The sequence below is a fragment of the Aulonocara sp. 'chitande type north' Nkhata Bay genome, linkage group LG14, assembly GCF_057382095.1.
Source record: "Aulonocara sp. 'chitande type north' Nkhata Bay isolate Kocher_YH1m ecotype deep benthic linkage group LG14, A_spYH_male_GT1.1, whole genome shotgun sequence".
Taxonomy (NCBI): domain Eukaryota; kingdom Metazoa; phylum Chordata; class Actinopteri; order Cichliformes; family Cichlidae; genus Aulonocara; species Aulonocara sp. 'chitande type north' Nkhata Bay.
The window spans coordinates 29,372,469-29,399,831 of NC_141357.1; the positions used below are offsets into that span (position 1 = coordinate 29,372,469).

The 27,363-nt window shown below is 40.2% G+C and overlaps 2 protein-coding genes and 1 pseudogene across 4 annotated transcripts; 1 reads left to right on the top strand and 2 right to left on the bottom strand.

Moving 5' to 3' along the window:
• The first annotated feature begins 6,449 nt into the window (after window positions 1–6,449).
• proca1 (protein interacting with cyclin A1) lies at window positions 6,450–9,807 on the top strand. Of its 2 annotated transcripts, none has more exons than XM_086260283.1 (4): window positions 6,450–7,082; window positions 7,168–7,300; window positions 7,645–7,779; window positions 7,884–9,807. In XM_086260283.1, exons 1-4 carry the CDS (start codon window positions 6,581–6,583, stop codon window positions 9,571–9,573), a joined length of 2,460 nt encoding a protein of 819 aa, XP_086116409.1. In that variant the 5' UTR covers window positions 6,450–6,580; the 3' UTR covers window positions 9,574–9,807. The 2 variants fall into 2 exon arrangements, with proteins under 2 accessions (XP_086116409.1, XP_086116410.1); XM_086260284.1 differs by having other exon boundaries at window positions 7,645–7,770.
• A 4,616-nt stretch (window positions 9,808–14,423) lies between these two features.
• Window positions 14,424–19,416, bottom strand: LOC147314867 (dehydrogenase/reductase SDR family member 11-like). The gene is made up of 7 exons (XM_086260286.1): window positions 19,150–19,416; window positions 16,748–16,957; window positions 16,332–16,426; window positions 15,036–15,165; window positions 14,844–14,936; window positions 14,692–14,757; window positions 14,424–14,611 (listed from the first exon to the last, which is right to left on the bottom strand). The coding sequence occupies exons 1-7, from the start codon at window positions 19,279–19,281 to the stop codon at window positions 14,573–14,575; spliced, it is 765 nt and encodes a 254-aa protein (XP_086116412.1). The 5' UTR covers window positions 19,282–19,416; the 3' UTR covers window positions 14,424–14,572.
• Window positions 19,417–21,842: 2,426 nt separating this feature from the next.
• LOC147314868 (glutathione S-transferase omega-1-like) lies at window positions 21,843–26,385 on the bottom strand (annotated as a pseudogene). The gene is made up of 7 exons (XR_015124800.1): window positions 26,379–26,385; window positions 23,951–23,986; window positions 23,069–23,177; window positions 22,751–22,968; window positions 22,566–22,667; window positions 22,266–22,372; window positions 21,843–22,011 (listed from the first exon to the last, which is right to left on the bottom strand). The product of XR_015124800.1 is annotated as a glutathione S-transferase omega-1-like (transcript).
• Between the last annotated feature and the right edge of the window lie 978 nt (window positions 26,386–27,363).

Sequence of the window (27,363 nt, forward strand, 5' to 3'; positions counted from 1 at the left end):
TTTGGGACCATTAAAGACTCACACCAGTGTTTAGCCTGCTTGAGTTTACTTTTATTTGATTTTTGTACTGTGGTTAAATGAAGTCAAATCAAACCTAAAAGTAAGAACAACAAAACATTTAAGATGACGTTGTATCAGTGTCTTTGAGGATGTGAACAGAAAGGTGCAGTCCTTTAACAGATCATCTATCTGCCCTTCCAACCATAAATGCATAATTTAAAACAAACTATTTTTTAATGAGTCAGTCTGAACTTCGCATGTGACGAAACAGAGCAATTGTCACCGTTTTGTTTTTTGAATATGTTCAGTCTCTGCACTAAACACTCCAGTCACCTGACCATAACTGAATACACATCCTATAAAAATCCCTGCCTCATGAATGCCTCAGGCTGTTATTGCAAATACCGCTCAGAGCTGATGTCTTTAGAGGAATCAGTGTCTAAATAAGCTCAGGTTGAGATCACGCTCACTGCAGGAGAAACACGACCCTGGAGCTCGCTGTATTCACAGGATAGTTCCAGTTTTCAGACTGGGAAGCTTCTTACTGTTATTAAATAAACGCATATCTGAAATTTCAAGTTCAAGCTGAGCTCAAGAATGAGCGATGAACTGTCTTTCAGCAGTAACTGCACTTTCCCACAGTCTGGTTTGTGTGCATCTTGAAGCACATGGCTGTGTAGTAAATGTTGCTCTGCAATGATTACATGCTTTATTTCTGACACCATGAATGTGTTCAGATATAAAGGTGTTATGAAGGAAGGAAGGCTCAGGGTTTAAGTAGTCATCATCATGGGCTCATCCGATTAGAATGAGAATAAGCAGTCATCAATCATTCACAGGGTTCTCCTTTTATTCTCAAAATCAAAACCCCAACCAGAACCTCACTTCTGCTGCCCCCCGTGTGGGAGTGAAGAAAGAGTGAGCTGAAAGTGAATGCAGTCCTTATATAACGTGTGACAGGTGAGTGCAATTAAGGACAAGCACCACACCCAATCAAAGGTGAGAGAACTAAACAAGGTGCATCTGGTGAAGTGAGTGGGTGTGCTGGGATGTGCTAAAAGGTGGGTCTTTACAACAGCCGCCCCCATATTTCTAGTGAGAAATATGTTGATATGATCAGAACCAGATCTCACACTGAACTCTGTCGTAATGATCATGGATTTATTCATTTAGCTCCATGTTAGTGCTAAATGCTCTGCTTACTGTATTTTCACCAGCTACTATGACTTTCTGTCTGTCTGCCATTTGGTGCTGGACAGGTAGAATACATTGATTTTAGCATCTGAAGGCTGTCTGCTAATGCACCTGAATAAATTTCATTTGCTTTCAAGGTCAATGGTAATTTAATGATGCAATTCAGCCATCTAGTACTTGCTGGCTGTCTTGCCAAGATTTACTGTTAGGCTCCCAAATCCAATCCTGGGCTGTGTAAGGAAAAAACGTTTAAGGGGTAAAAGTTTTAAGTCATGAAATTTTTCTATAATCAGTTCTGTCTGTGTCATAGTTATGACATAAGTGTCACTGTGACTTCTGCATATTTTACAGTTTGAATTCTATTTCCAACCAGAAAAAAGATCTGAATCTCTTTCACAGCTCTTGTTTCTTACTCACAGAGTTCTTTTATTACTGTAGAACAAAACATCCATCAGGACGTTCCTTCAACCCTTGTTTACACTCATGGGCAGAAAACCCAGATTAGACTTTGCTAGAAAACACTTAAAAAGGAGCTGCTGCTTTGAGAAGATAACAGAAAGATTCCCACTGGCTTGGAAAAACATGCAGAAGATGTGAAGTTTCCACAAATATGCCAAGAAAGGTAGAGATAGTGCGGCAGCATGACTCAAATAATAGTACCCAGCAGCTGTTGGTGACATGAGGCCCAACCATAGATATGAAGTGTAGAGATATTAGATATCAGAATTACCAATTTACATGATTCATGTTTAGTTTATAGATTCCAATCTGTAGGGTTTCCTTTTGCACTACTGTTAATTTTAATAATCATTTCACTTTATTTCTACTTGTTTTATTGTTTTGTTTTTTTAATAATTTTTACTAGTCCACTGTCAAATGCAATATCTATTAATATGCTGTCTAAATAAAGTTTTACTTGTGTGACAACCCACTGCACCCTGCCTTCCTTTTGGCCTACTTGTGTCTTGTTTGCAGGCGCTGGAGAGGCTGAGTTCCTGTTCACAATTAGTGACACTGGCAACATGGGCTCAGTGTGCCAGGACTGCACAAAAAGCCATTAGAACCCAGATATGCATCAGCTCATTTCCCTGAGACACCCTGTTGGACTGTGGTTGCTTTTAGTTGGGTTCTTGCATTTAACAACATTACATACACCATTTTTCCACCTATGGACTCCACACCACTCTACACCACTGATGGTACTGACTACACACACACCCATTTGTGCAAAGTTTCTTTTTTCTGTTTTATTTACTTAAAATAAAATAGTTTGGATGGCATCCCTATGCATCTCTGTTTTTTTTTGTCGTGCGTGCAGCCTGGTTTGTGACACTTGCTAACTTAAATGTTCCATGCTGCCCTTTTTCATTTTTTTATAATTTAATATTTGTTCAATATCAGTACTGCTAATTATGTTATAGAATTTTATTATGACGACAATATTAATCTTTGCTTTATATTTTATCATCCTCTTCATGAATATTGCATATTTCATTTGTTTATTTTTTTTCCATTTTGTTTTTATACATGCCATGGTTTTTAGCTTTTATTTTTCTGTTTTCTCCTTTAAAAGAAAGAAAAAAAAATCTGCACTTTATTCCCACTTTTTAAAAACAGTCCCTGTTTTTTCTTTTGGGGGGGGGGGGGGGGGGTGTATTAATGCAAAATTTTTGTCAAAACCTGTAATTTAACAGTAATGGTCTGCATTTTACTCACATCTGCATTGCTTCATTTCAAATCCATATTGGTATTGAGAGTTATGAAAACGAACAAATACCTGTGGGCATGACTGTAGTTATATGTCGCCACCAGTCTATCGAGAAACCTAAAAAATATGAGAAAACACCTACACTTTGTTTATTTATTTATTTTCCCAGCTCTGCAACACACAGAGAGTCTGAATGAGCTGTTCTGGTTTGCAGCCTGCTGCAGCAGCAAAAGCAGAGAAATACCAGCCTCAGCTTGCATCGTCATTGCTGTCCACAGCTACCTTTCATTTTATTATTATTATTAACCTTTATTTAACCAGGAAGATCCCATTGAGATTAAAAACCTATTTTTCAAGGGAGACCTGGCCAAGATAGGCAGCAGCAGATGTCTCACAGTTACAGAAATTACTCAAACACAGGCAGCAACAACACACATGCAACAATAAGTGAAAGAATACAAATAAAATAAAATTTAAAAAAAAAAAAAAAGTCAGTTAAAATGACAATCAATCCAATTGAAACAGTTGCATGTTATGGACTTGGCCTCAAGGATTCGTAGTTTAGATTTAAAAGCACTTAATGAAATTAATTCAGTCATTTTCCATTCCTTCTGCAGTTTGTTCCAAGCCGAGGGTGCTAAATGGACAAAAGCTCTTTTACCAAGTTCAGTTCGGGCAAATGGAACAGAAAGCAACAAGTAACGATGCGGACGAAGAGAATACCGACCAGCATGTTTCATTACAAGCAGGGAACATATATAAGAAGGCAGCAACCCAAGTATTGCCTTATATATAAAACTGTATAAATGAGAGTTCCTCTGACTTACCAAAGCAGGCCATCCTACCTGAGAGTATAACTCACATTGGTGAGTCTGAAATTTACGGTTAGTGATGAACCTCAGAGAAGCATGAAACACAGAATCAACCATTCGAAGACATTGAGCAGAAGCATTCATATATAGAATATCACCATAATCCAGCACAGGCAAGAATGTTGCAGCAACAAGCCGCTTCTTTGTATTAAAAGAGAAACACAACTTATTTTGAAAATAAAATCTCAGTTTTAACTTCAGGTTTTTCACAAGATTCTCTACATGTGGTTTGAAGGTAAGCGAGTCATCAATTAAGATTCCCAGATATTTATAGGTGTGAACCAACTCTATTTTATTACCTTCAAGAGTGGTTACTGATGGGATTGTTTGGGCTCGTCTCCTTGATTTAGAAAACAACATGAGCTTTGTTTTGTCATTTCTATTTCCTGTTTATCACTACTATATATAAATATATATTCTAACATTGGTGTAACTGCACTTATTCTTATCTTCGGGAGACACTGCTGGTCTGCAGATGATCTGTCTGTGGCTGTCAGTAAGTGGAGTGTAACTTATCAATATGTTTCATCCAGACTCACCTTGTTACTTGACTCTACATGAACGCACAGTGAACAGCGGGACTATTAGGCTCTTTATTTTTCCCAAACCCCTCCTGCAGCGACAACATTAATTCATGAGAACACCCCCGCCCCACTCAACACTTGGTCGAATGTTGCCTCTGGTGATTTTACATCATTTCTCTCCACCTTCCAGAAATCCGATTTCAGTGCCTTGAGTGGGCTGGATCTCCGCCTCTAGAGCTCAGAGTAAGACCAGCCATGTGATATAACACTGGGCTGATTAGAAACTTGCCCTGCCAAACATTTTTCCCTCCCCGTGAGGAAAACTCAGTTGTAGAAATATGCTGTGCATCATTCTCTTAGTTTGGGAAAATATTAGGAGGGTTTTTGTTGATATCAGACATGAATAAACAATAATTTCACATATGAAATTTGTTCCCATATTGAGGTGATCACATAATGTGAATAAGCAGTGCAACTACTGATATATTATTAGTCAAATGAAAGTTTTTACTCACCTGTCAAATATACTATATCATATTGTGTGAAGGATTATAAGATATATGACTAAATTCTTGAACCACAAAAAATTGAATACTGTATTAAAGTGGAAATATCAGGGAAAAATACCCATTTCCTCTTTTGTCCCAAATTTAAAAGTAACTCTAATTATGTTATTCATTGCTTTCCTGTCACACATACTTTATCCTGTTATAATGACTGAGGCTCACATTAAATATGGCTAAAGCTTCACGTAACGAGTTAGAACAATCTGGTAGGTGCTGGTAGGAATACAAGGCTGTAAAAGTTCAGTTAAGTCATATGATGTCAGAACACTGAAACTCTTAAAAATAAGTAATACAATTGGACAGAAATGGACTGGAAGCCAGGAGCTGCACAGGTGAGATTTGATCATGATGTATCTTTCCTGCAGCTTCAGCATTTTGCACAGCCTGCAGGGGAAAAAATAACAGCTGATCAGAGTCAACAAAGTGACAGCAGTCTAATTGAGGGGTAATAGAGGCATGAATTACTCTACTAGTCATGTGAAGGGGCTTGTGTTTATCACTTAGAGGACAGCATATGCACAGGTAACCCCAATCAGCCAAAGGCTCAGCTTTCAGACTGCTCTAAACACAGTTTCAAACTATTTGTTTCAGATCTTGGCTCTGTATGATGGAGAAGGAGAAGAGATACCCTTAATGTCAGTAATGGTTTGATATAAGCTAAGATTGTTCTTCTAAGATGGTGTTTGGCTTGAGGGGCAACTCCTTGGATTAAGATAATAAGGATTATTTTGGATGTTCAATCATGCAAAGCTATAGTAAGATCAAGGAACAGAAACATGGAGCTGGGATGGAAAATAGTGGGTTTATTTTTTAAGGAAAACTGGCATCTTACATTATTATAGTGAATCCAGACTGTGCTACAGTACACACGTACTTCTTTGATAATCTGCTCTTGGGGGAATGTAATTTTTAATTTTTGTTTTGTTTTTGTAGTTCTTCATTACTGGAGAAAAAAATACAAAAGCTTCTTGAAGTTCTACATTTGGGTTCATTTGAATGATTGGCAACTCGTGTCAGCTTCTTGGGATAACTGGAAGCCAAGCAGTCATCTGATACCTCCATTATTTCAATGAGTTTTTTTTCTTTTCTGTGTCGGCCGTCAGACTCTGGGGCCCTTCAGTCACCCGGTGCAGAATGCGTGCGACAGAGGCAACCTTTTTCCACATTCCTGCGTAAATGAGTTTTGTCCCTACACTGTAATTTAGGTCATCACCAAATCAGCGCTTGTTTTGTGGTATTTGAATAATGTCCAGTGTGCTTGGTCGGCACAGTCACCCCATGCCTGTTACCATGGGAAGCGGGCGTGAGCTAGAACCGCCTCCATGCATTTTCCCAAAGTCCTATATCTCAGCCTTCTAGGGTGGTGCTGAGCGGGGAGGGGTGGGAGGTTACTTGCAGTCATCTCTTTCTCTGCAGCTAGAGGTGCAGGTTTACGCGCCGCACACCCACTAATTAACCCTCCGTGGGTTAAGTGAGATGATTAAGGTGGTGAGGGGCGCAGGGTGGGGTGATACCTGTTCACTGTGTCTAACAGATAGAGCTACTCTGCCAGGGCTACAGAGGTTAATCCTGCTGACTCCTCCCAGTCATTCATCGTAGCAATAATCGTACCACTTTAGGTTCGCCTTAAAACTGGGTGGGCTGCTCGAGAGCGCCGGGAAATCGCGAGGAGCTGTCTCCGTTACGCGTGGTGCTGAAAGTGCCACTCGCCGCATCATGTGGTCGGTCTTCTTCGTATTTTTGTCTTATCTGGACACAAACGTCGTCAATGGCGACCTCCTGAGTGGCGCTTTGGATGCAGAAAAGGAGGGCAAAGAAATGTTCTCCACGCTCAACGGCACCGTGTGCGCAAAAATGTCCACGGTGGGGGAGAATTTCCTCTACCAGGTGTCAGACGGAGCCGAGGTGGTGGGCTCAGTAGTCAGTCCAGCCGGGAAACTATTGAACTGCTCCGTGATAGTGGAACAGATGCAGGTGAAATCTTTCATGCACGAGTGCAGGTTGGTGCTGAAGAGACGGAGTGGCGGGCGGCAGGTGGAGGCGAGTTTTGCGCGCATGGATGAAGCCAAGCTGATGTGCAGGAAGTTTAAGAAGAGGGTGGAAGAGGAGGATTCGACTGTGCAGGTGCAGGTTCTGAAGAGATCCAAGAGAGGCTTTACTTATCCGGGGACCCTGTGGTGCGGAGCCGGGAACATGGCTGATAGCTATGACCAGCTGGGTAGGTTGAAAAGTTTTTATTCAAGGTGTCTGACTCCCGAGTGCAATACCTGAAATATATAATGACGCTGACCTCTCTTTTACAGGAGAGTTTGCAGGCACTGACAACTGCTGTCGTATTCACGACCACTGCCCTCATGTCATCCACCCCTTCTCCTCAAACTACGGTTACACCAATTTCAAGTGGCACTCCATCTGTCACTGTGACTGCGATAATGCGTGAGTAAAAGCTTTATTTCAGTGATACTCTTCTTCATTTCAGCAATAAAGAAGAAAAACTGGAGAGTGCAACTTAATAAGGAGCAGTTAACACATTAAATGTTTGGCAGGTCTGTATGTAGAATAGCTGATAAATTATGTTGCCAGATGTTAATATTACTCTATTGACTGTTAGTTTAAGGCATTATGGTCTCTTAAACTAAAACCTTCCTGGCTAATTTTAGATAGTAATGCCAGCCCAGTAGATACATTGCTGTATTAACAATATATAGTACTGGCTGGTCATTTAGTCAGTTGTAGTTCTCTTATAGAGAACTCAAATCATCCCTTTACTCTCTCTGCAGGTTGAAAGACTGTTTGAGGAAAGTCAACGATACATCTTCCCGAGTTATTGGTCAGGCATTTTTTAATGTCATCGGTGTCCCTTGCTTTGAGTTTGCTTATGAAGAGCAGTGTGTAGAGCGGCACTGGTATGGTCTGTAAGTATTCGTGTAAACCTTTAAGTAGATTTTAAACATACTGAGCCATTTTACTTTCGTAATACGTGACACATTGCCTCCCCTCTCTGTTTTCTCTCTCATAGGTGCAAACGATACAAGAAGCTCCCCATTGCTGTGATGAGAGAGGCGGTGCCGTATGACTTTGGAGGCATTGACATCATTGATGAGCTGACAGTAGCTCCTCCCAAGTCAAAAGGTTCTAAGAAAAGCAATGAAGAAGAGAAACTGGAGAGTGCAACTCAGTCTACGATGTTGGGTCCCGAGGAGCCGTCGCTCAGAAACGTTGTCACCGCCGCCGAGGATTTCCTCAAGGTTCTCGCTACTGTCTCCACATCGCAAAGCTCCAGTACCAACTCTGATAAGGTAGAGGAGCAAAGTTCAGAGAAGAAGAAGAGGAAGAACACAGGGAAGAAAAAGAAAACCAACAAAAAGAAAAAAGGAAAAGGAAATGGGAGGAAGAGAAAAGTGAAAACAGAGGCAGGTGTGAAAGCAGAGGAAGGGGCTGCTGTTTCACCCTCTGGCAGCAAAGCAGAAGTCAAGCCTATGAGTAACTTCATCAATGAGTCACAAAGATATGATCAGTCGAGCAGGAGCACAAAAAGAGTTGATGAGAGCGAATTTGAGCTCAGAGGAAAAGACGAACCCCCTAATGAAGTCATGAAAGATGAACCAGCCTTGGATAAGGAGACGGTTTCCATTACATCACCTGCAACAGTCCAGAAAAGGCCGGCAGGGTCGATCACTGCTGTGCTGACAGAAGAAGTCACTCCCTCAATAAGCACTACTGTTCCACATAAAGCTAAAACAAGAAGGCAAAGAAAGGAGAAGAGAAAGAAGAGCAAAGAAACAACTCTTCTTTCTTCTCCCAAAGATCTTGTAGCAAACAAAACAGAAAACTTAAGCCTTGTCCCCACCATCATTACCATAACCCCACCAGCACAGCCTGAGCAACAAAACTTTGGGAGCGACACTGAAAAGCGACCTGTTGTCCGCATTGCCAATGCCCCCATTGTTATCTCCAAAGTCAAAAGGAACAGGTCAAAGGACAAAACAGACACAGAGGGGAGAAAGAAAAGGAGGAAAGGCAGCTCTGCTTCCCTCATTGTTGCTGTTGCCCTGCAAAATTCCTCTCTGGACAATCTGAAAGTGATCCCTCTCACTGGGGTTCACACCACACCGTCGATCCCCACCGCAGACTACCAGCTTTCCCACAGGCTGGATGTTTACACAGGAAGGGTCAAAGTTACAGCTTTGAACACTTCCTTTAGTATTTTGAAAAGGCAACGGTCGAAAGAAAGAGGGCTGAGAAACAACAAGAGGAAAGCCAGTGTGCCTTCTTCATTGGAAATCCCACGTTCTCACAAGTTTGAAAATGTGCTCCCTATTCTCACTCGTGTTCCTCTCAACAGCCATGAAACCACTGCTGCAGAAGAAGAAACACAAACTCAGAGTGAATGGAGGCTTTTTGCCACAGCTGCGCCCACTGTCGACACAAAACAGCAGCGGCAAGCTGCCAGACAGCAGAGAAAACCAAGAAAGAAAGCTGCAGCTCTCAGTGATGCATTTTCTGATGCTAAACAAACTGAACCAGTCACATTTTTAAGCATGCCATTCAAAGCTGCCACTACAGCAGAGCTTAGATCTAAAAACCCCTTTGCTACCACCTTAGCACCACCTGACATGAGTCCACTTCAGTTATCTATTGAGAGAGCTAAAGCACAATTCACCAGGAAGAAGAAAAGGAAAATGAGACTGTCTAACCAACAACAATGAGCCGTGTTTTTCAGGCACAGCAGGATAGATGGAGAAACACACAAACACAGCTTTAATTACTTAGATTAGCTCCTGATGACCAGACATGCTTTACAGTTAGAATATTTACATATCACAGTAAACTGTTTTCTGGCTTTAATTGCTGGAATCGACATAATCATATTTAATTGTAATATGAGAATCAAGTTTTGCAATAATTTACCCTGCATGTCAATAATAAAATTATTGGTTGATTATGAATGTGTGGCAGTGTTTCGCTTTATTTATTCAATAAATAAAATATTAAATAACAGTATTCTATTTTAACATAAAATAATAATTCAAGATGTTTTCTAGCAAAAGCATCTTCCAGCAGCCACTTTCCATCCTGTCAGGGAATACAACAGTACATCTCCCTAGCAATTAGTGGTTGCCAAGCAGTTGCCAACTGGTCTTCAGGACAGTATGAAAAGGCTCTAAAGCAACTTTGTTCTGTCTGGCATCCCCCTGTCCTTTGTGCTTACAGTTAACGCTTTGCCCCTAAAATGAGTATATTTGGGATATACACTCTACACTGTGATATCAAAAAGGGATAAAAGTAGTGTTTAATACAAGCATCTACCAGTGTAAACGTATGTATGTCTGACAGCAAAATTATTACATTAAAGATGTAACAGAAGCTACCAACTTCAATGAGAAGCTAGCACCAGTGAATGTTAGCTTAAAACCACAACTTAGAATATAATACGCACGGATTAAATTTATTCAAATCTGATGTGCTATTTGGTGAGATTTAGTTTAGCTGCTCAGAGGATATGATTACCACTGACTGTACAAAACTAATGGATTACAGTCGACCTCCGATATTTGTGGGGGTTAGGGACCACAACCGCCTGCAAATAGCTGAGATCTGCAAATACTTGAAATCCCATCTAAAACGTTTATAACTGGTTATTTTAATAGCTCAAACACCAAATATACTATCACCCTAATGAAAATAATTACTTTAGATATGCTTTCTATGCTTTCCAAAAAATCAGTGAATAGGCAAATTTTCCACAAATAATTTTATTCGTTCCACAGAAAAATCTGGGAGTAGGTGATTCTGCAGATACCGAACCACGAAGAGGTGGAGGTCGACCGTACTGCCCTTGGACAACACCAGGCGATACTAAGCTAACAAGCTAACAGGCTGCTAGCCATACCATCTCATTTAACCTTAGGAGAATGGTAGAAAACTGCAGCTCTAACTCCCAAAGAAACAAAGCAATGTGAATGCTCCACATGGCAAAAAAACAATTTTTCAAACTTTGTAAAAATGATATAAATTTGAATAACATACCAAGAGCTATTCTTATCTAGCTAATAAAATAATATAATCTTCATTTTGTAATTTTGCATGCACATCTTATCTCAGCTGGAGACATTTAATCAGAAGGAGAAAGCTGAAAGGCTTAAGGTTGACCTTCTTAACCTGACTCTCCTGAGTTTCTTCTGGGTCAGAAATAGCCTTTAAGGCAGTGGTCCCCAACCGTTTTTGCACCATGGATCGGTTTATGTCGGACAATATTTTCACGGCCTTTAAGGTGTCACGGATAAATACAACAAAATAAAACCAGTATGGGTACAAAAAAAAGAAGATTTATTCATAACACATGGGAAAAGACCCAGGGAAACCGAGTTAATGATAACTATTTTAAAAAGTAACGCTAAAAACCCGATAAAAACCCTGAAAACCATGAATTTCACACCCGAGCTTGAACTCTCGCGGCCCGGTACCAAACAACTCAAGTATTATACTATCGCCCATCCTGTTCATGGCCCTGGGGTCCGGGACCGCTTCTTTAAGGGGTGGCTGAACCATGTATGGTTAGCATACTGAACTGGGAGTAGGTTTCGACAGAAACGTGCATTTTCCTGTTAGCTGAACATTTGATAGTTGTATGTTGTCAGGGGGATGGGGTGAAAAATTCCTCAGTGCAGAAAAATCCCTGCTTTTCTTTCCATACTGCAAAAAAATCTGTCAAGAAGAAGCTTAATATATACATGCATGCTCTTTTCTCCAAGGTGACTGAGGACTTTGGTCAAGCTGCCTCCCCATGTGTGGTTGAAGGCAGGGTCACATTCTCAACACTGATTAGAACCTCATTATTTTCACCTCTTACCATTGAGGGTTGTAGAGGCAAATCCTACAGATCAGCTGACCGTCACATGCTTGCATAAGAGGACTTTATCTGGATGGTTCTGGACATGCAACATATTTCCAAATTAGCCCTCAATCACTCAATCATTTAAAATGTGCTCTTAGAAGAAGAATATTCACGAACAATATGGACATCTACATATCTTGCAAACAGTGGGAGTGATGTAAAAGTGCAGATTTTTATGCTACAGCTCAAGTTCCCAGGACTTTTTGGAAGCCATCCAAATATTCAAAGGAGCTTTCAGATGCAGTCCACAGTTGAAATGGGCAGAGCGACTAACACAGTTGGATGTGTGATAAAGCCATTTCTCACAGCGGGGGAAGAAAAAGTAGCAGGAATTTTCCAGTTCATCAAGTTTATGAGTTTTTTGGGTTTATGTTCGTATTTCAAAATGCATTACAGGTTGTTACTTGCACGTACAGATTAAAAAAATACCACTGAAGGCTAATTTTTTTTGTATAGTAAAATTTTCGCATCATTAAAAAAAAATATTTTAAATATTGGCATTATACATAAAAATGTACCCTCACGAATATTTCTGATTAGTAAATGCAACCGACTCCATAAGCTCTTCTTGATACTAGACACTTTGCAGTTCTTTCAGACTTTCCCAAGGGGTCAAATATATATTTCAAGGGTTGTGGGTAACATGTGCAGCAGGGTCTCACAGAAGAAAGCTCACATTTTGTGACAGAAAAGATCTTTGTTTTGTTTTTTTGCAGTCTTGCGAATTCTTGGATAATTTCCTCCATGTAGGCCTCCAAAATTATTAAAAATTTCGAGCATAAACATTGTGTAGAAATAAAGATATTCATGAAAACTTGATGTTTTTTATGATTTTTTCTTTCTTTCATATTTTAGTTATATTTACATGTTTGAAAAAAACATATAACGAATAAAACAGTCACACATTAAATACACAAACTGAGAGATAACCTTGTCTTCACTGTTAGTACATCCATCACATCTCCTTTTTCAGTATTTGCTGTTTTTCATATTTTGTCTTTTAACTTTTAACACTACAATCCCATTTAAAATAAACTCACCGATTAAATCTTCTTGCTGTTTGATATCATGCAGCTAGTGCAGCGGTCCCCAACCCCCGGGCCTCGGACCGGTACCGGTCCGTGAGTCGTTTGGTACCGGGCCGCGAGAGTTGAGGCTCAGGTGTGAAATGTATAGTTTTCAGGGTTTTTATCGGTTTTCAGCGTTATTTTGTTATCGTTTTTATTGTTTACTCGGTTTTCCTTGGTCTTTTCAAGTGTGTTATGAATAAATGTTCTTTTTTTCGGTACTGGTACTAGTTTTATTTTGTTGTATTTATCCGCAACACCTTAAAGGGTAGTCCATGAAAATATTGTCGGGCATAAACCGGTCCGTGGCGCAAAAAAGGTTGGGGACCACTGAGCTAGTGTACAGTCACAGAGCAGTGAAAGTGAACCAGAACAATACATGCACTGTCCTTGCATGCAAACAAAGAACTGAACCTCACCGTAAATCTGTAATTGTACAATGAAAAGACCGAAAAAAGAAAGATTTGCTGCCCACAGCGCGGGTCATGTGTTGACCTCTGGTTACTATTGTGGCGATGGCTTTGAATAGCCAGGGAGGCGGTCAAGCAGAAAATCAAACGAACAATATATGGTTTGGGGGAAGACATGATAATGAAAGAACATCGTGTTCTGTGGATTTGTTTGGCTGAAGAAGCCAATAATCCACTGTGTTCACACATGTGGAGGATTGACAGAAAATGACCTGGCTCACATTGCTGATGGAAGAAGAACTCCGGCCTATTTCTCAAAGAAGCTGGCACTCTGATACAGACATTGTATTCATTTGTGGTTACTCTGCATTGTTCTGTGTATCTTTTTGGTAATACGCCTCTATAGTTGCTTTGTGTCTGCTTATTGTCTCCATGTGGTTATTTTGGGTCTCTTTGTTTTGTGTTTCTCTGTATTGACTTGCTGACAGTCCGTTCATGCACAGCAGAGTGAAGTGCCAAACAGTGGGACAATTTCCTGACTTACACTTTGTGTTTAGGTGCAAGGACCTGCAGCTGCATTTGTGCATACATACAAATGTATGTCCAGTGTAACTGAATATATATACACTGACATGAGACAGGTGGTGGACTGAGGCGGGAGTCCTTAGCTAACCTTTGCTTTCCTCTGGACTGAGAGTCCTTCTGGCAGCTCTCCATGGACTGAAGTACAGATTTAGATTAAAGCAGGCTTGCCTTTCATCAGAAAATCTTCCACGCTGTGTTATTCAGTAAAGCTTAATCCTACATCCATGTTGACATTTTAACACACAGGTCAAAAATCTTTTGTCTGGTAGTTTGTCCTTTATTTTTTTATAAACTTACATACTCAGAGACCAAGAGAGCATTCTCAGCATTAATTTAATCTAGTTTATTTTAATCTGACAGATTCTCTGAGCGAATCTTCTAGCAATAAATATTAACCTGCACCTTTTATGACCCCTAGTGGTCAAAACACAAAGGGGTGGAATCAAGTGTTTCTGAATTCGAGTGTCCCATTACCATCGCTATCCACAGCCTGATACTGTCGCACTGTGAGTTTCTATTTTTATACTTTGTATAAAATTGTATGTTTTCCACCATGCACTGCTCTTTAAATGAGATTTCCTTCAAGAAAATAAGCCAGCCAGTTTTCTCTCATTTTATTTTATATATTAGTAGAAAATTTCAGTACAAACATCAACAACAAAACTGTTTTGTGAACAGATCATAAATCATCATTCCCATAAATGTAGTGAAGAAGTGCATAATTTCAGGGAGGTCATGTGGTTCAACTCTAAACCTGCTCCGTACCTTGCATCCGAACATCTCCGATCTGAAGGGAGAACAGTGTTTTAATATAAAATGATATTTATACAGAAAAAGAGTAAGGCATAAAAATAAGAGAAAAATCACCTGAACATGAGGAGGGGCACTGAGCACGTACGTAACAGCACTGGCAACATCTGTTACTTCCAGAGACTGTCAGAGAAGTGAAACGTGATTAATGACTTATTATTTGAGTTACCACATCAACAGTACATCAGGTGTAGGAATAATTATTTTACCTTGTATGCAGAGTATGCACCAGCTGCTTTATTAGGATTGTTTTTGTAGAACCGTGACAAAAATTCTGTCTCCACCAAACCAGGAGAAATACACTGCAAAAAAGAGTGGATACTGTGTGTGAGGGTCTCATCACAGTAATGCTGGTTTTAAAGTGACTTTTGGAGCTGCCTACAGTGTTTTTAAAGCCTTACTGTGGCTCGGATATGGCTGTTTTCTGCACGCAGCGCCTGCCGCAGGCCCTCTGTCAGGGCGGTTACAGCATACTTTGTGGCGGTGTAGAAATGTAGATCAGGATTGGTAATTACACGATGTCCGCACATGCTGCAACAGATTTATGGTAAATGGTAAATGCCCTGCATTTGTATAGTGCTTTTCTAGTCCTTAAGGACCCCAAAGCGCTTTACACTAGTCATTCACACACTAGCGATAGCAAGCTACATTGTAGCCACAGCTGCCCTGGGGCACACTGACAGAGGCGAGGCTGCCGGACACAGGCGCCACCGGGCCCTCTGACCACCACCAGTGGGTTAGTATGTTGCCCAAGGATATTTGGCATGCAGCCAGGAGGCAGCCTGGGATCGAACCACCGACCTTCTGATTAGTGGCTGACCTGCTCTGCCACCTGAGCTATAAACAGTTAACCAAATGAGCATTAAACAGCATGCATTAATGTGCAAGTAAAGTAACTCTTTTGAAGTCATGTCTCAATGATGTAAGAAACACGAGGCCTACAAAGCTGTTTTGTTGATAGTTAACTGGAAATATTCAGGTTCTGGATTGCTGATTGGCCACCATAAAATACTGCATGGGATTTCTGCTTATTAATTATGAAGACTAAAAAAACCAGTTATAGTGTAATACTAATATGCTGATAAAATCCTGAGCTGCAGACCTTTATTACTGCATGAGTGACACTTGTCATTAGACTAAAGAGTCTATAATAAGTGGAATTAGATATCTGCATTGATTCTGTTCCTGGCTCTGCTTTTAAAATCAAGGCTGCACTGGGAGATTCTGGGACAGTTAAGAAGTAAATCCTTCATCTATTTCCTACTGCTTATCCAGGGCCAGGTTGCAAAGCAGCAATCTGAGCAGAGATGCCCAGACCCCACTCTCCTTCCACTGTCTGGCTCTTTCCTCAGTTGGAGTCAGCAGCACTGCTGCAGAACCTGAGCTGTAGGTTGTGGTGAGCCCGACTAGACTGAGTCAGTATGTTTTAATCTTGTTCACTAGCCCCATCTGAGAATTTTGGCAAAAAATTCTCAGTTTTGGCAAACGGGGATCAGACCGCCAGGGTCTCTGCCCCTGACCAGAATTGACTAACTATGGCCTCTGCTGTTGATGTAGCTCTTTTGGGCCCCCATAAGCTAAGGCCCAGCCACCTGGTAGTTTCCCTCTTGTAAAATGTGACTTTGTTGTAAGTGAAAACATAATAATTTTAATAATAATAATGATACAGGTTGATATCACCAATAAAAATATCGAACCCGTTTATGTTTACGATGTGTCCATCATCCACATTTCTCTCTTTCATCGACTGATACACTTCGCGTGTGCAGATACTGAGAGCAAGAACATTTACCTGCAAGAAAAAAAAACAGAAAACAAAATATCAGGAATCAGCACATTCTGGTTGATGCACTTGCTTGTTGCTTCTTGCACACAGTGGGTGAAAAACGGTTATAAGCAGCTTCAAAAACTATTAATGAGTCAGTTTAAGAGCTGTAGTCACTGAGAGGTTAATGCACACTGATCAGCTACAATATTAAAACCAGTGACAGATGATGACATGTTTCACTTTTTTACAGTTCAAAGTTCTGCTGGGACATTATTCCTGTGAATGTTACTTTTGATAAAACGCTACAACAAATATTATATTTCTACAATAACTCTGAGCTCTTACATCCATCATGTTCTTCCAGCCACTGGTTTTGCCGTTTAGCAACAATTCTGGATGAGCCAAGCCAGCATTGTTGATGCAGACGTCCACGCCTTTGTGCTGCTCTTTGATTGCTGCAAACATGGCCAGAATCTCCTCTTCTTTGGTCAAGTCACACTTGAAAGGCACCAAAACACCAGGGTAGCCGGCACTCTGACAGTCTGCTGCCAGTTTCTGAAACCAAAAAGAAAAATTGACACACTTCAGAATCCACTTTGTGTTTTTAAGGTTTATGAATCTACTATTCAAATATACTAAGTTACTGTAAATTCACTGATTTGACTTTCCAGTTTGCATATCATCCACAAACAGTTGCCTGTGTTTGGATGTTCTGCCCATTTTTGAGTTTTGCTTCTTTCATGGATCTACTAATGATTTTGTAACAGCAGGCACATGATGATGCCTGCAAAAGCATTTTGTCTGGTTTTGTCTTGAGGTGTGTTTCAAACAGTTCATGCATTTTATCAAGGAAATTAAAAAAAACCCCACTTTACTAATTCAAGCTCTTAATTTATTCTTGGGAGATGTCACTGTAGCTCAGGGCTGGACTGGGACAAAAAAAGATGGTCCTGGCATTTTTGGTCCAGGCAGCCCGCCATGATCCACTCAGAAAATAAATAAATAAATGAATAAATAAATGTATATATCCTGCCTACACATATTATATATATATTCCCTTTTGTTTGATTGTTGATATTGAAACAATAGAACAGAATAGATTTGTAGATGTCACATCAATGTAGTGGCGGCCAGCCACCCTGTTTAGCCATGTTTAAAGTGGTATGAATCCTGTAAAATGCTACCATTCATATCATTATGCTCTGTTTAGAATGTCCACTGACATTTTCAGTACCTTACTAGAAAGCATCCATCAAATACATGAAAAACTACTTTGTGTGAAAAATAACTTTTGTTTTCCCACTAACTTCACTTTCTGCCCCCTCATTCTTCCTCTTCTTCTGCAACCTCCTTGTTCTCTCTCTCCATCCTCCTCACTCATCTAGAAATTAGAAAATGACAAAAATCTAATCTTTAAATAATTATTATAAGAGCAACAGGGGGATCCACGATAACAGGACAACACACTGAGTAGACGTGTGGGTAAAACAGAAGCTACAGCTTTATAATTTTTGATGAATTTAATCGCTACAGCCATTAAAAGACTGATCCATAAGAATTTATAGCAATATTTAAACTGAATGCAGGCTGTTGCTAGATGCTGACAGGTTACATCATTTTGACCTGCTGTCACCTGGAGCTGGAGCTGTACTGTACACAAACACTGAAGCCCAATTTGACCAGAATAGGAACAGAAATATTTAACAAACAAAAATAATAATAAGTACACCAGCTTCTTAACTTGTGATATCCCAGCAGACTAGTGGATCGGAAGGGTAAAATTAGCTAATAATCTCTAGTGATTTATATACAGTCTGAACTTTTACTCTATTTCAGTTGAAGTGTGTTTTAAATCTGCATCACTGATTTGTGCCATGAAACTATTTCTTTATCGTCTTTCTGGCAGCAACTAAAGTCTGTAACAGAGAGACTGTAACATCATGAGAGAACAACACTGGACATAAAATTTGTTTCCATTTTATCCTGTTCTGTCCTCAATAGAAAAGTTATGATAATATAACATTTGAAGATAATACTACTATTATTATAGTTATTTTTAGGGGTAATCTGATAAAACTTCACACCCCAAAAAGGGTCTTATCTCGCCCCTGTTGTTTTCTCTCAGCTTTTCAGCTCCAACTTTTCGACACTTATTTCACCCTTACCTTTTTCTACAAGCGAGCAAGGAAATTTTATTGGGCAATCCAGTGTCAGTAATTAAAATGAGCCAATGGGTTGCTGTCAGTGCTTGTACGCCGGTGCGCAGCGGCCCTTCTGGCCGGTCCATCTCTCCAAAAGTGTGTCGGCCAACCGGGAAAATGCCAGGTGTGTCAGATTACAAGTCCAGCCCTGCTATAGCTGCACTTTGTTAAGATTGTTGATTGTGGCTAATCTTTGACAACAGCATTATGTTTCAAAGTTCAACAACCAACAGTGCATATCATCTACATACAGTATGCTGACGGACTGTGTGCCAACTTAAAGAATCATTAACCACAGAGTTGTAAATTTCAAGAAAACAAAGGGCACAAAAGAGGATTTTCACCGTTATGTTTTAAATTTTAATATTCTGGCTTTTGCTAGCTTCTTATAAAAACTCTGTAGATGTAAATCAAAAGTAGTTTAACTACAAACAAAAAACAACAACGAAGAATAGCGTTTTCCCCTGCATAATAGTAACTTTAACAACCAAAATGTATTTATCTTTACATTAAATGCAGAAATTAAGTTTTCCCTTTATAGCATACCAGAATCTTTTCGACGTCCCTGGCGCAGCCCATCACTTTCATACCGAGTCGGACCAGCTCTACCGCTACAGCCGCCCCAATCCCGACCGAGGCTCCGGTCACCAGAGCCACTCTGCCCCGCCAGCGCTCCATCACAGTCCAGACAACGATAACCTGCTACACCCACGAAAGCCCCACAATTATAAAGATAGGGATGCTGAGTCTACAGCAGAGAGACCCCAGAGCTCTCATGGACCTGTCACAAAAGCGTGAGCTGTGAACCCTGTGAACATGACTATGAACGCCCAGAGCGCTTAAAAACAGTCGTCTCTGTGCTGCGTTCATGACATCAGCAAACTGTAGGAAAACATTTAAATCGGTTTTTTTGTTGCTTCTCTTGAAAATTATACTACAATCTATTTACTCATATCCATCAAATGAAAACTAATTTAATCTCAATTGACCTATCTAGAACTGTAAAAGACCAACAAGACCATAAGAGCCTTCATCAAGAATTTAATGGGGAAGTGGCGAACAATGCTACAGGCCAACCTCAAGCCAAATACACAAATCTCCATCAAGTGCTGCTCGGCATAGGCCTGAACCCCCTTCAGCAAAATCATTAACAAGACTCGCTACAGATAACGTCTGAAGCAAAGGAGGAAATGTCAGCAACTTCCTCTACATGGATGACATCAAGCTTTATGTCAGGAGTGAATGAGACACCGATTCACTGATCCACACTACTAGGATCTACAGCTATGACAACATAGCCGAGATCGAAATACACTAAGTGATAGATGCAGGCCTGGTCTATCAAAATGTTCTTTTCTTTTTTAATCAGGTTCGTACAGCTGTTGTTGGGCTAGAACATCTTAGTTGCAATGTAGAAATGAAGTTACCTTTTAGCTATTAGCTTGTTATTATCAAATTGCTTTAACCATGAGCCATTTATTTTTCCCTGAGTCTCTTCCTCTCTCTACCTTTTTCGTTAACTACAACTTCCTTTTTTTTTATTTTTTATTTTTTTATTAAATGACATCAGAAACAGCAGTATGCGACATTACGTGATGGCAGAGCTTCAGTTCATCCTTTGTCATTTTTTTTTTTTTTTTTTTTTTTTTTTTTTTAATAAATAGGACAGGGGGAATGAATGAGAGAGAGAGGGGGAGAGAAAGAAAGAAAACCAAAGGGGAGAAGAGACGGTGAGAAGGGGGGGGAAGAGAGAGAAAAAAAAAAAAACTCCTGGGTCACCTGTATGGAGAAAACAAACAAACAAACAAACAAAAACAAACAGAGGAGACAGCAAACAACAAAGAGCAACATAATAATAGAGAAAACAAAGCACCATCACAATAAACTAGCTAGTCATAGATATCAGTATTTACTAAGTAATAAACGATATTGTGCAGCACGCAAGATAGACAGCGCACAGTGTGCTTTGAGGCAGCAGCCAAGAAAGCTTTAGTCCGCGTCTGTGAATACCCATGTGTGCATACCTGTGTGGATCAGCATGCTTGCATTCCAAAGGTTTCTCCATGTAATGATCTGCTAGGGAGTGTGGGGGGGCCACAGCCCCGTCCTCCAGGGTGTGAAGCGGGTATGGAGGAGATCAAAACTCCAGACATCCAGAGGCCCCCAGAACACAAGAGACCATGGAAGACCAACAGAGGGGCAGCCGCGCCACTGTCCCAGTAAGAGCTGAGGAGAGTCCCAGATGAGGGCTCGCCCAGCAGCCGCGGAGCAGAAGTCAGGGGGAGTTGCAGTGACGCGCCCGTGAGCTCCGCCGGCCCCCAGCTGCGCCTGAGTGACCGAGCCCTAGGCCGAGAGGCCGGGGGCACCCCACCTCCAAAGGGGCCCGAGCGAGCCCCAGGCCCCAGGCCCCGACAAGCGGCCGCCAAGGAGTGAGCCGGTGTGTACCCGGACGCCCACCCCCAGACACAAAGAACCACCAACACACCGACACCTGAGGGAGTCCGCCACCGGCAGGGGAAGTGGTGGTGGGTGGAGATAGGCCTCCAAACCTTGGAGGGCCTGAGGTGTCCCCAGAGAGGTGGCGTCTGATACCCTACCTGACATATAGACACAGACATACAGGCACACACAGACACTACAACTTCCTCTGTTTCTTCCTCACTCTCTTGTTGGGACTGCTGGTCCTCTCTCCATGGCTAATGCTGTGCCTCTATTCTGAGCGCACATAAATAATTTTTGCAAATGTTGCATTTTAAGGAGACAATTATTTTGAGCAAACAAAATTCATTTCAGTGTTTGCTATTATACATATACACACACAATAACTGCCATTCTCGCTCAGTTGTTGGCATTTGCTCTTGCTCAGATCTCTGCTCTGTGTGCTCTCAGTATGTCGCTTCTGCTGTCAACATCTCTGCTCCCTGCACACTCAACTTCTGCTCTTCTTCTGTGGTGGTCCATCAGTGTCTAATTGCTAAATAGATTAATTGAATTATGTAAAGCAATAAATCATATTAAATTCCTTTTAACGATCACTCCTTATTTAACTGTTTTTATACATCTTAGAGCACAAATAGGAAACTCAGAATGAGGCCAGTCATTTCATGGACAATTTTTATTTGAAAATCACTCCCATTCACTTTTTAGACTCTTTAACTCTTTACACATGTCACATCAGAATTTTGAAAACAGACCTGATTTGTTTGACACAGTAATATATAAAGACAGCTATATTTTTGTTCAGTCAGCACAAACTTCTACAGGCCATAGTCATAGTCTGGTTTTCCATCAACGAAGGACTTGAAGAAGGCCTTGTGGGCATCTACGCTGTGTATTGTGGCTTTGACAGCTGGATCTTCCAGCATGCGCTCTGTCCACATCTTCATCTCAGGTGTGCCATCGAGACAGCTAGGAGACAAAAGTAAATTACAGCATGTGAACCCACATTTGTTTGCAAAACATCCAGCACACAGGAAATAAATATAAGATATTCAGTAGATGCTACAAAGGAAGAAAAGCTCAAATTAGATATTAAACTGTTACTTTAGTTGTGTTACAGTTTTGCAGATTGGGCACTGTAATTTCTTCATTTGAAAGGAAGAAAAATAAGTCCACATGGAAGAGGTAAACCTTTATGGAACAACAAGATCTGGAAAACCTACTGTTGCAGCTCAAAGACCTCCAGTCTCTCAAACCACGGCCACATCATGTAGTCAAACATTGTTATGGAATCACCACCAAAAAACTTGATCTTCTTGTTAACGAGGTCCTAGAAATTGAATATTACTTTCATTAGAGTTGCATTTAATACTCTAAAATAACCAAGTATAGATAATCTTAATAATCCTTTGATTAGTGATTATGATTGGCAAACAAAGTTGCAAGCACACTCATTCACACACAGTCTTTCAAATTATATGTTTATGTGTAAAGAAACTAGAAGCATCAATTGTGTCACCTACCTCGTTCAATTTGGAAAGCTTTTCTTTCAGTTCAGCTTCCAGTCCTGAGACATCCTGACCATTCTTTCTCCCTGATGAGATCCTGTAAAAATATCCTATCCTCTAAAACACTGACATTAAACTGATTATTTGGTGATTAAAAAACAAAATATAAAGATTTATGTGCAAGTTTCCATGTGACCTACTTTGGAAAAATACTCCAGCATCATTCTTTGCTTTAGCAAAAGGAGAAGAAGGAAGCAGCTGCTTTTCAGGGTAACCTTCATCCAACTATTCACAGGTGATCGGTGACTCATATATCAACTCACCAGCAGGTGTCTCTAGTGTCAGGACAATCCCAAATGGATTCTTTATAAGGTACCACTCAGGCTTGTCTGCCAGATGGACATTTATGATTTCATGCCTGAAACACAAAAACAGGTTGCACATACGTGTTTAAGTAAAGGTTAGGATTGTCATGACTTTCCATTCGTAAAGTAAAGCAGAATAAAAAGTAGCCTTACTTGATTCCTTTGGCTTTCAGCACTAATCTGGCCCTCTGGGCAAAAAGGCAGAACCTCATGCTGTAAACTTTGATGTACCCTTTAGGGACTGGGCCAGGTGCAGCACTACCTGAGGGAAACAAAAAACCTTCATCCATAAGAAAAAACAGCTTGGAGAAGAAGTTAACTTGTGTTTTCAGGCCAGTAATGCAACATTTTAAAATGCTGAATTGTTTTAATGTATCCATTGTGCTTTCCCATTAGGAAAGCACAAAATTCACACAATGTACAATAAATTAAAGGAATTTTATAGTTGTCAGTTTGGAACATGTTGTGCTTCCACAAGGGCAAAGTGAATTTTATATTTGTTATTAGCAGGTGGGCCCCATGTTTATAGTTAAATGTAAGGATTTTAAATCATTACAATACATTCCTATTTTAATTTTACACAACATCCCAAGATTTTTGGAAACGAACTGTGTATAAAAATGTGAAAAGAGCACCTTCATTAACATTACAAATACCTCCATGGTAATATTTATATACTGTATATATAATGTAGACTTTAAATGGATGTTGTATATTTACATATTTGTACCCTTTCTTTAGCAGGAAGAAGTAATTTTCTGACATCTGTGTGTTTTTAGAGAAGCCACAGTGTGTCACTATTTGTTCTGACTTTTTTTTAAAGTCGTTTTCAGTCGCATGCTTTTAATCGTCACGAATAATATCAATATTGACCTAATTAAAATGCATGGCTTTGTAAAACTGCAACTACACCCTCACCACAAGCTAGGTAAGGGAACACGACAGAACTCAGGGAGCAGAACGGTTCAGGGAACGGAACAGCGCTTACTGCATTTCAGAGGCTTCACTTAACGCAGTAATATCTTAAAGTCTTACCTTTAGCGAGATGCTTTTCAGCAGACGCGTTGGCACCTGAAGTAATGAATGAGACAAAAAGAAGACGGGCTGTGAAGACTGAGCTCAGATTTTCACGAGTGAATAGTGCGGCTGAAGTTCTGAATTTATACACTGCGATGTGCGTGTATGAGAAGTCTGTGTTGTTCTTAGAAAGAGGACTCTTTTTCCCAGAAAGCTAAACAAGCCACACGTATTTTCTCTTTTTCTGATTGTGTAGGTTATTATCATGAACTTTAACATTTGAAATCCTACATTAGACCTGTAGAGAAATGAGGTGTGTCAGTCTGAAAATTGACCTTGATGTGTATTTTCTGGAACATTAATGAAAGATTTTGAGTTCGTGCACATTGTGAAGCCACAATGTGCACGAACTCAAAATCGTGCTTAAAATAGCACTTTAAACTTAAAATAACCACAGAAATTAGAGTTTAGTGTTTTAAAGTCATTATTAAAAACATGAGTCAACATTACTGAAGTGACACTTTAACGATGCTTCATATCACCGTGTTTATGATGATAAAACATGTTCTCTCATTAGCAGTTGTCTGCGCTGTCACTTGTCATGAAAATGTCCTGAGCCAGGGTTCCTCTTCAATTACCATTGATCATTAATAGGACGCACAAAAGATTTGTTGCATTATCCCCATAAACAACACGCTTTTATAGAAATTATTGTGACACAAATATTTAGATTCTTGCTTCACAATGTGCACGAACTCAAAATCTTTAGTTTCATATTCATAAAGTATCGCAAAGAATACATTTATACCATTGTATGAGCTACACTTCTTGTAAAAAAAAAACAAACTGATTGGTAATGCGTTTGAGAAAAAGCTCCTGCTGTGACATTCCTTCTGTGAGGACACACACACACACACACACACACACACACACACACACACACACACACACACACACACACACACACACACACACAGAGAGAGAGAGAGAGAGAGAGGGGGGAGATCATTAATACCAAGGATTGGAGCCGTTTTGGGATTTTCACTTGTTGTTGGCTTTAATATAAACAGTCACATAAAATTCATTCCAGTTTTTTTTGCCTTTGCTTCAATTAAGATGTTTCTTTAAATCTACAACAGCTTCCTTTTCAAAGAAGTTTACTGACATAGTAAGGAAGTAGCTAGGGACCTCAGTAAGTATGAGCAACAATAGCTTAGGGACAGTTTCTACAATAAAGAGGATTTCATCATCTGCTGTTCGTCAAAAGGTGCCGTATTAAAAACAATTCAGCAGACCCTCAGAGTGCGGATACAAACTGTTTTCAGCTGTAGAGGTAGAGGTACGCTTCATGTACTTATCAACATACAGTTTAGCGGAGTGGATTAGAGTGCATTGGTGCTTGGGCCTCTTTTATTTAGCACGGTTATACCATTGTGAATTTAGCTATATGAATATGCTCAAGAGTCTATCATATGTTTGACATGCAACTAAAAATTCGAAAATATATATTTTTTAAATCAGTAACTTTGCAAATTTAGAGGAATTGTTTTCGGACAACATATGTATCACATTTTAAACAGGGTTTGAATAATCAGCACCGACATACAGACATTTATGCCCTGGGTATAACAGACATGCTTACCTTGTGAAAGGCCCTCGGATTTCTTGGAGCAGAGAAACACTCTGTATTGTTGCTTTTCTCTATTGTATAAGCAGCGCCCGACTGTCAGAAACGCTCTGTGCGGGTAGCAAAGTCGGCTCCAACGCACATTCAGGTGAAAAAATAAAAAGTTAAAACGATATACCTTGCGGCAGTTGTGAAGTGCTGAGGAAAATACTGTGTGTCTGATGGGGTGTTTTTATATAGGTGGGGCTACTTTCAGTTGACCTCTGAGATGTAGAGATAAACGAGCACGATGTAAGGAAGAAAGGTGGAAAGCCTTTGGAGACTCTGTTGGACAAGGTTTCTGTTGGCCTCTGACATGATAAGATAAGATAATGGAAGTAACTGTTTGTTTGTAATTAAAAAATTACAAAAAAAGTATAGGTATATTACTACTAGTGTACATTCTTTTTTGTGATGCATGTGTGGGAATCACCTGCTGGATGAATTCTCTGAACTTCGGGCTGAAGTGTGTTTGTGTAGGCTAAAATAACAATCTTAGAAATAATTCCTTGACTAATCTATTACAAAACACATATTGCATACATGACCCTGCTTTCTACAAAGTATTTATTACCTTATTTCTTATGAATTTGCAGTAAAGAGAAACCACATTGTCCACTGTGACAGGCTGTGCTCTTCTGATTCAGTCATATAAAGATCATTATTGTAATAGACAATACTCATGTCAACAGTGACTCAGCTGGTCTACATTTACATTTAAACCATCAGGACAGATTATGTAATGCTCATAATGACTTTGCAAATACATCACTCCCTTACTTGACATGCAGACGGGAGGAGCCAGGGATCCGATCAGCAGGTGACCTGCTCCGATCCCTGGCTCCTCCAGTCATCCAAGTATCCTTGGGCAAGATACTAAGTCCCCAAATTGCTCTCCGATGCTTCCATCAGAGTATGAATGTGTCTGAATGTATTTAGGAAGCACTAAGAGTAGAAGAAAGTGCTTGGTTGAATGGGTGTGATTGGGTGAATGTGGCATGTTGTATAGAGCGCTTTGAGTACTCTGGGAGAGTAGAAAAGCGCTATATAAGAATCAGTCCACTTACCATTTAACAAAGATGACTGGTGGCGCGGGACACAGCGGCCACTCTGGACCAAATAGTGCTGTCTTGGTGGTTCATTTCCATTGCACCGTCTTGTGTCTCTATCGTCTTGTTCTGTATAGTCATGCACTGTCTTGCCTTTTCTATTTTTCAATTTTGCACATTCCACTTTACGCAGTTCTGTGTTTGTCTGTTATGTTTCATCTGTAGCACCGGGGTCTTGGAGGAATGCTGTCTCATTCCACTCTGTACTGTACCACTGTACATGATTCAAATGACAATGAAAGCCACCTGAACTTGAACATCAACATCAACATGACTAACCATGACATTGCAACAATGCTGCCCCTTTTGTTTCCTTCTGACATTCCTCCCTTTATTTGCTTGAGTCAACACACCTTAATTGGATTCAGGTGTGTTGACCCTGGGTATTATCTAAAACCTGCAGGCCACCGGCCCTCGAGGCCTGGACTTCGACACCACTGAACTAAAAGTGGGATATTACTGCCTGCATCTGCTGTATGACCGAGGCAGCAAACAGTCTTCCTTTGTTTTAGCTTTCACACATGGATCAAAAATGTTAGTGAAAAAGTACACGACACACAATGATTGTGCTTACTATTATTGCATTTTATTGACAGTGTTGAACTCAAGGAACAAGGTCTGTTCCAGTCCAGCTCTCTTCGTCTCCACTCGACTGC

Coding starts and splice junctions, on each gene's coding strand:
- proca1 (XM_086260283.1), top strand. CDS start 6,581: ATGTGGTCGGTCTTCTTCGTATTTTTGTCTTATCTGGACACAAACGTC. Junction 7,301..7,644: donor CACTGTGACTGCGATAATGC/GTGAGTAAAAGC, acceptor CTCTCTCTGCAG/GTTGAAAGACTGTTTGAGGA. Junction 7,780..7,883: donor GAGCGGCACTGGTATGGTCT/GTAAGTATTCGT, acceptor TCTCTCTCATAG/GTGCAAACGATACAAGAAGC.
- LOC147314867 (XM_086260286.1), bottom strand. CDS start 19,281: ATGGAGCGCTGGCGGGGCAGAGTGGCTCTGGTGACCGGAGCCTCGGTC. Junction 15,166..16,331: donor CACATCGTAAACATAAACGG/GTTCGATATTTT, acceptor AATCTGTTGCAG/CATGTGCGGACATCGTGTAA. Junction 14,937..15,035: donor ACAGCCATATCCGAGCCACA/GTAAGGCTTTAA, acceptor TCTTTTTTGCAG/TGTATTTCTCCTGGTTTGGT.